Source organism: Suricata suricatta, chromosome 16 (genome assembly GCF_006229205.1).
Source record: "Suricata suricatta isolate VVHF042 chromosome 16, meerkat_22Aug2017_6uvM2_HiC, whole genome shotgun sequence".
In the NCBI taxonomy this organism is placed as follows: Eukaryota; Metazoa; Chordata; class Mammalia; order Carnivora; family Herpestidae; genus Suricata; species Suricata suricatta.
Window position 1 is genome coordinate 28,592,797 of NC_043715.1, and position 8,378 is coordinate 28,601,174.

The window sequence follows — 8,378 nt, forward strand, 5'->3', positions numbered from 1 at the left end:
ACCATGTCCTTCCCCCAGCTCGGATACCAGTACATCCGCCCGCTCTACCCACCCGAGCGCCCGGGGGCCGCCGGCGGCGGCGGCAGCGCTGGAGCCCGCGGCGGCCCAGGAGCCGGGGCCTCGGAGCTGGCCGCCTCGGGGTCCCTGTCCAACGTGCTCTCCTCCGTGTACGGGGCGCCCTATGCAGCGGCGGCAGCGGCTGCCGCCGCCGCCCAAGGCTACGGTGCCTTTCTGCCCTACGCCGCGGAGCTGCCCATCTTCCCGCAGCTGGTAAGCGACCAGGGAGCCGGAGGGGGGTGAGGGGAGGCAGGCTGGAGCTGGGCCGCGCGGGACGAGGTGGAGCGCGCGGGCGCAGACTCGCGGGGCCCGGGCCGGGAGGGCGGAGGCGGCGACGGCCAGGGCTCACCCGAGCTCCCTCCGCGCGTGTCCCTTCCTTCTCCGTGTGCGTACAGGGCGCGCAGTACGAGCTGAAAGACAGCCCCGGGGTGCAGCATCCGGCCGCGGCCGCCGCGTTTCCGCACCCGCACCCCGCCTTCTACCCGTATGGCCAGTACCAGTTCGGGGACCCGTCCCGTCCCAAGAACGCCACCCGGGAGAGCACGAGCACGCTCAAGGCCTGGCTGAACGAGCACCGCAAGAACCCCTACCCCACCAAGGGCGAGAAGATAATGCTGGCCATCATCACCAAGATGACCCTCACCCAGGTGTCCACCTGGTTCGCCAACGCGCGCCGGCGCCTCAAGAAGGAGAACAAGATGACTTGGGCGCCGCGCAGCCGCACCGACGAGGAGGGCAACGCTTATGGGAGCGAGCGCGAGGAAGAAGACGAGGAGGAGGACGAAGAAGACAGCAAACGCGAACTGGAGCTGGAGGAGGAGGAGCTCGTGGGGGAGGAGGAGGACACGGGGGGCGAGGGCCTGGCGGACGACGACGAAGACGAGGAGATCGATTTGGAGAACTTAGACGGCGCGGCCGCCGGACCTGAGCTGGCCTTGTCTGGGGCGGCCCACGGGGACGGCGACCTCGGCCTGAGACCCATTTCAGACTCCAAGAATAGCGACTCGGACGACAGCTCGGAGGGTTTGGAAGAGCGTCCATTGCCCGTGTTGAGTCTGGCCCCGGCACCACCGCCGGGGCCCGCGGTTCTGCCGTCTCCGCCCTCGCCTCCTGCGGGCCTGGACCCCTGCGCTCCCGCACCAGCGCCCGCCTCAGCCCTGCAGAAGCCCAAGATCTGGTCCCTGGCCGAGACGGCCACAAGCCCGGACAACCCGCGCCGCTCGCCTCCGGGCTCTGGTGGTTCTCCCCCGGGGGCCGCCGCCGCGCCCCCAGCCCTGCAGCTCTCTCCGGCCGCCGCGGCTCACAGACTCGTCTCGGCGCCGTTGGGCAAGTTCCCCGCTTGGACCAACCGGCCGTTCCCAGGCCCTACGCCGGGCCCACGCCCGCACCCGCTCTCCCTGCTCGGCTCGGCCCCTCCACACCTGCTGGGACTTCCCGGAGCCGCGGGCCACCCGGCCGCCGCCGCGGCCGCCTTCGCTCGGCCCGCGGAGCCCGAGGGCGGAACAGGTGACTGCTGAGCGCAGCGGCGGAGGGAGGGGATGGGTCCTGGGGGTCGCGCCGGGGCAGGCGGAGAAGGGCAGGACCCCGGGGGACGCAGGGCGCTAACCACCCCGCGCCTGCCTCCCGCGGCCCTGAGTGCTGGCACGCAGCTCTCTAAAGGCCCTCCTTTTTCTTCCCCGCTTCCCTTAGATCGCTGTAGTGCCTTGGAAGTGGAGAAAAAGTTACTCAAGACAGCTTTCCAGCCCGTGCCCAGGCGGTAAGAGACCCCGCAGTAGGGGCGGATGGGGGGACACGCAAGTGGGGGAGGAGCGGACGTGGAGCACTGGAGCCTTTTGCCCCCGGGGGATGCGGCGGGACGGGCTTTAAAAAGAGGGGCAAGACCCACATCCTCCGTAGTGCCCGCGGGCCCAGAGAGACCTCGGCAATCCCAGTTCGGGCACCCGGGGCGCGGCCCAGGGTATGATGCGATAGGAACCGGAGCCCGGCCTGGCCAGCAGGCCCTCGGAGCGGGTGGCGGCTCTGGGAAGCCCACTTGGAGGTCTGCGAGCCGGGACCTCGGGTCCTGACTTCTTCCCAACCCGCTGATAGTTAAACCGGAAGCCAGACCTCATCTGACACTGAGACACCCCAGCCCCGGGTGGGGTGTCCCAGCCCTAGGCAGCGTCGGTGCCCGAAGGCTCACTTCCTTTGCTACCGCTGCTTCTCTCTTCCAGGCCCCAGAACCACCTGGACGCCGCTCTGGTCTTATCGGCTCTCTCCTCATCCTAGTACTTATTTTTAAAAATTTTCAATCGTTGTAATAATTGTAAAAAAAAAATCTCTGTATAGTTATGACTTATAAGCATGTCCGTGTACCTAAAAAACAAAACTAAGCAAAAAGGAAAAAAAAAAAAAAGAAATAAAACCAGTCCCCCTCAGTCCTCCCCAAGTGGCTTCTATACCCCACGTTAGCTGAGTTGTGAGGGGTTTTTATTTTGGTGGTGTTGCTGTTCGGTTGATTTTGGGGGGTGGAGTTTCCGTGAGAATAAGAGCGTCTGACTTTTTTTTTTTGTATATACAGAAAAAATGTACATATGTGTGAACCAAATTGTACAAGAAAGTATCTATTTTTGGCTAAATAAATGAGCTGTTGCCACTTTGACTATAACCTGCCTGTCTGCCCCCCACCCCCGCCTCCACAGAGGGATCTATTTGGGTTTTGTTTTGTTTTGTTTTGTGTTTCATCTGCTCCCCGTAACTCCCCCTGTTTGAAGAGTCCCTGGAATGAGCGGGAAAGAACCAGAGTCAGGACCCTGTGGTCAGAAGAGCGAAGAGGCCCAGGAAACACAGCAGTGGCAGGGCTGGGGGCGCCGCTGGAGGTGAGGCAGTTGGAGAAGTAGGTGGGGTGCCCCAGGGAAAGGGCGGGGGCGGGGGAGCAGGGGACTGGGGGAACCCTACAAGATGTCCTCCCTAGGAGCCTGAGCTGTTGGGCCCACTCCTCGGCCCACTGGATCAACCCAGGGCTTTGGGGCCTGCTCTAATGGCATAGCAGAAAGACTCGGAGAAGGGTCTGGATGCAGAAAGGTTAGATGGAGGGTTTCTCACGAGGAGTCGTGCGCCCCCATTCTTCATAGGCACAGCAGTCTTAATGTCAGGACATATGCAAGCTCAGTTCAAGCCCTTTCCAACCTCGCTGCACCCCTAGACTCCTCCTTATAGATGCAAGGGTGTGGCGTGGCAGTGAGTCATGGGGTCACAGCTCTTAGTGACTGTGCCCAGCCCGAATTGAGGGGGGGGGACCCGAGTCCCAGTGGCCTCTGTGCGTTTTGGCACCCCAGCAGGTTTTCCCCCAAGTGCCTTGGAAGGACAGCTTTCTAGAGTACTGGTGGGGGCTGGGGGTGTGTGGGGTGTTGGGGGCCAGCTCTACCGATCCACCCAGGATTCCGGCTTCGGCCAGTCAGGGGGTGGACGGGGCGGGGGAGGGAGCCGGGAAATTTGGGGCTGGAGCTCCCTCTACAGGACAAAAGGGCCACTCAGCGCCTGCCTAGCCAGCCTCTCCAGCCAGGCCCAGCCTGGCCTCTGGCCCCCTCCTCGCCCTCTTGTTTTCTCTTTCAGTCTGCCAGCCTTGCCCAACTTGGACTTGAACAAGTTGTGGGGAGCGCTGGAAGAGTGCCACCTTGGGCGCCAAGTGGAGGGTACCTTTTTTTTGTTTTAAATCTCCTTCCTCATGTTTAGTTAGTAAATTTAGTTAGTACATTTTTGTTAGTAAATCTAGTCCTGCTTGGAGCCTGTGACAGTCTCGTGGTTCCCCTGGGGGATTTGGGAAGGGCTTGCATGCCTGAAGTCACGGAGCAAGGCACTGAATTATGTTTATTGTACACCTGCAGCTTTGGCAGGAGCCTGGTCCATGCCGGAGGGGTGGAGGGGAAGGACAGCTGCCAGCTGGAGCCCCACGGAGCCTGGAGAGTCAGGGTGGGTGGCCCCTCCAGGAGCGAGGGGGTCTGGTGGGTCTCCAGGGGCAAGTAGATCACAGAGTCCAGATCAAACAGAGGCTGACATCCGGGCAAAGACGTTCTGAGCCTGGGACCCCCCTCCAACACCTCCCCCAGAGGTCAGAGATGTTTCTTGGGCTCCCTCCTCTCCCAGCTCTTGACTCCTTTCCAGGACTCCTACAGGTTGTGGTCCAGCTCAGGCCTTGGCTTCATGGTACAGGCTTCAACTGCTTGGGCCTTGAACCTCAGAGCATGGAGCCTCAGGGCCAGGCAGAGGCCTCCACTGGTCCACATGAGTATCTTTAGGTTGACAGAAGCCCTGATAGCCTGTCTGCTATGGCCTCAGCAGCTTTGCTGTCACACAGACCTAGTTCCCCAGTCTTCGCCCCAGGGATCTCTGGGCAGATAATTGATATCTCCATGCTGTGTGTCCTCATCTGTGAAATGGGAATAATAATGCCTACCCTACCAGGTGGATGTGCAGATGAGAGACCAAGAATGTCCCGGGCTGGTGTGTGGTAGTGAGGGTCAAATGGCTCTAGCATTACTACTGTTCAGTTCTAGAATCTCACCCTCTCCTCATCTCCGGACAGTATTCTGCTCACCAGCTCCCATAGGCCGTAATAGTGAGGTGTCTGCCTCCAGGCATCTCGGGACCCAGATCGACGCAGGGAGAAAGGGAGAGCTCACTCTCCAGACAGGGGTGATCAGGGAGAGGGGTGACAGCAGAAGTCCGCCAGCCTTTCCACGTGGAACGTCCAGAACATCCATCAAGGGAGGAGGGAAAGTGCCTGTTCCCAGGGAGAGGGGCATGGGGAGGCCAAGCCGAGCTCAGAGAGGTCTGATCCTGTCCTCCGAGTCTCTCCAGTGAAAACTCCATGGCCTGCTCACCTCATCAGCCTGGCTCATTCCAGGGAGAATGGTCCTTGCATGAGACCCGTCCCACTCCCTGCCCGCCGAAAGGGCAGTGTGTGGACTTGTCAGAGGAGAGCCAGGAAGACCCGAGTGTGTGTACCCTGTCTGTCCTACAGAACACACAGGCCTTCACATGGCCTCCCCGCTCACCAGGGCGCTGGTCCTTGGTCCTCCTCCCTTAATCATCCTCTCCTCTCCCTCTTTTCAGGGACCCTAGGCACGGCCTCCCTCCATCCTTTTTTGTGTGGCCCTCAAATTTTAAAAAGAAAAAGGAAGCTGGAAGAGAAGGGCTCACAGAGAGAGAAAGAGAGAGAGAGAGAGAGAGAGAGAGAGAGAGAGAGAGAGAGAGAGAAGGAAACCAGAGAGAAGAGAGAATACATGGCTATCTTATCCTGGGTCCTGATTAAGCTTCAATTAGAAATAAAATATGTCAATCACTCTGCCCGGAAGGGGTCCTGCTGTCGCCGCTGGTTATGCGAAGCGCACCAAGGTGTGTGGGGATAATCAGTTAGGTCAGAGGAAGGAGTGTATGTCACCGCTTTCTTCATTATCTGCATGGAGCTGGAGGTAGGGGTGCATCACCGGGCCAGTGAGCCAGAAGAGAATAAAATTATCTCCCTAAGTGATGGCCCCATTCACGGTTTCCAATTGAATTTATTTTCACTGAAATACAGGGAGGGAGACATGGGGTCCAGGCAGAGGGTAGTATGGAAAAGCGAGCGCAGCAGAGGCTTTCTGGAGAGGGCAGGGCGCTCCGGCCACTTCTCTGCCCCAGGTGAGGAGCGAGGAGAGAGCAGGGCCTCGCCTATGCTTACGGGGTTGGTGGTCTCCAGGCCGCCTGGAGGGTCCACTGTCTCAAGCCTGAGGTGTGGAAGGGAAGCAGCAGGGATCGAAGGCTTGGATGGGAATCCGAGGTCAGATATCTTCGCTCATATGTTGAAACTTTCCATCAGGAACTCCGGCCTTGGGCCCGATTATTTGTATCCTTCGAGAAATGTGCTCTGTCTTCCTGTATCATACCCTCTACCTCTACCAAACGAACAAGGACAGTCACAGGTTTGCACCCATTTTGTTTGTGGCCGGAGATAACTCCAGCTCGAGTGGAGGAAAGTGTCATCCCGACCCGGGGCTCCACCTTCCCGGGGATTGGATCAGCCAAATCGGCTCCAGGCCAAGGTTGTCAGGTACGAGGCATAAACGGAGGGGGCCCTAACCTCTCCAGATGCTGCCTCTCGATCCTGAGGTGCCACTGTCAGAGCAGCCAGCCAGCCAACGGATCCCACTGGAAACGTCCTTCTATTGCATGGCCAGCCCAGCTTTAGGCTCCAGCCCCTCCAAAGACCATCTTGATTGTTCAAATGGAACACCCCCCTGCCCACGGCATCTCTCCCTGAGGGTGGAGGGGGTGAGCGCCCAGCGCAAGATGGGGAAGAGGTCCTAAGACAGAACAGTGTGTCTCCACTGGGCGATCCCTGCTTTCCCAGGGCATAAGGCCAAGTGTGGGGACATGTCCCACTGTCACGCCTGGGGCAGGGTGCCACTGGAATCTCATGGGTGGGGACCAGGGATGCCGCGAACACCAAGGATGCTGTCCCACGAGGCACAGGCCAGCCCCGATGGCACAGAATTATGAGGTCCAGAAGGTCCGTAACGCCGTGGTTGAAGAACCTAGAACTTGAGGAGCAAAGAGGTGTCTGAGGGCGATCACAGCAGGTATTTTCTCCCAGAAACCACAGCTCTGTGGAGAGAAATGTTAAAGGAGGATAGTAAGCGGGGCCGCTTTTTGCTTTTGCAAAATTGGGGTGGGGGTACTACGGGGATAAGAAGGCATACATAGGACACTTTGCCAGCCTGAGAAAAAGAAAAGTGATTTTCAACACCCTGAGCCGCTGGAGGTGAGGCCGTCTCAGGAGAGAGAGAGAGAGAGAGAGGGAGAGAGAGAGTCATCTCCAAAGAGGATGTGTGTCTGGAAAGTTGGGGCCTTTCTCCCTGGATATTTATATCAGGAGCAGGTTACGGGAACGTTCTCACAGATGAAAGCCCAGCTCCTGCGGTTTTGCCTCATAATTATCGCCACCTCTTAACTGCTGCCAGCCTTCCCCGTGCTTAAATGTGTCTATTTATTGTCTTGCTCCTTTTACCCCAGAGTGCCCGTGTGCGTGTGCATGCCCGTGTGTGTGTGTGCACGCCCATGTGCGTGGGTGTGCGTCCCGTGTCAGGGAGCTGGAAGGAGACAAAGGCAGGGGAAGGTCTGACTCAGGGGTGCCGGGCCCATCCAGGGCTGGAAGGCTGCGATTTCATGGCTTTTGTGCCGGTGGCCAGCCCTGCATTCTCCCACTGCTCCAGGCCACTAACAAGTGGGCCCACAGCCCTCCGGGGCCTTTGGAGTTCACTCATCTGAGAGATTGTGCTTTTCCCAGCCGCTCAGATTTATTTTGCTAAAGTTACAGGGCAATTATGGAAATGCGCCCTTTGAAGCTGGGCTGATTTCTCTTTATTTTCTTCTCCCTGACAAAGCAGTGCCTCCCTGCCTCTTGTGGCCTTTTTTTTTTTTCCTTTCCTGCTTTCTCTCTCTCTCTCTTTCCTCTCTTTCTCTTTTTCTGATAATTCGTAGACAGCGGGAGTTTCCAGAGGTCATTTGAAAACATCTTTTGAACGGTGATAAAATCGTGTGTCAATTAAAATGACGTTACTATGATTTTAATGTTATGGGGTTTGGTTTTTTTGTTTGTTTGTTTGTTTTTAAATGGGATGTTGATGGCCAGGAGGGGAGAAATGAATTAATGATAGCAAGAGACAGGCACCACATGCCCAAATTGCGGGCCCAGGACAGTCTTGCCAGCCTGAGGCCCCAGAGTGGGGAGGTCCAGGGCAGCCTGGCAGGCCACCTGGGGCCCAGGCCACCTGGGCTCCCTCCCCAAGTCCCCCGGAATGTGTCGCTCTACAAATTTAACAGGATGAACGCCCCGCTTCCCTTTCCTCACACCTCAGGAATGAGAGGCCCAGACTTAACGGGGCTGTGTTTTTTGGGCTTCGTACATTATTTATCACTGCAGCACGGAATCTGGAGGCTCCGTGTGAACTAACCCAACTTATTCCTCTTCTCTGCCCCACTTTGCTGGACTTGACGCAGGGGTGTTGAGGAAAAGTGTCTGAGGCCAGACGGTGACCGCCTCCGTGCTGGTGAGGTCCGCAAAGTGCATGGGAACCTTTGTTTTTATTTTTTGGAGAGTCTTTGCAGTTTTTGTTGTCAGTGTTTCTCTTTGCTCCTTCCTCCCTCCCTCCCTTCTTGTCTTTGGAGCATGGCTCACTATGTGAATACAAACACCAACGGGAAGTCTCCCCACCCTCAAGAGCGGGGTGTTGGCCTCAGTGGCCAGAATGGAGGCTATTTCACCTCCTATTCCCTTTACCTTGTTTCAAAAAATAAAATCA

The 8,378-nt window shown here is 58.0% G+C and overlaps 1 protein-coding gene across 1 annotated transcript; it reads left to right on the plus strand.

The window, feature by feature from the left end:
* The first annotated feature begins 3 nt into the window (after positions 1–3).
* On the plus strand, positions 4–2,704 carry IRX3 (iroquois homeobox 3). The gene is made up of 4 exons (XM_029925311.1): positions 4–270; positions 453–1,563; positions 1,747–1,813; positions 2,271–2,704. The coding sequence occupies exons 1-4, from the start codon at positions 4–6 to the stop codon at positions 2,323–2,325; spliced, it is 1,500 nt and encodes a 499-aa protein (XP_029781171.1). The 3' UTR covers positions 2,326–2,704.
* The last annotated feature ends 5,674 nt before the right edge of the window (positions 2,705–8,378 follow it).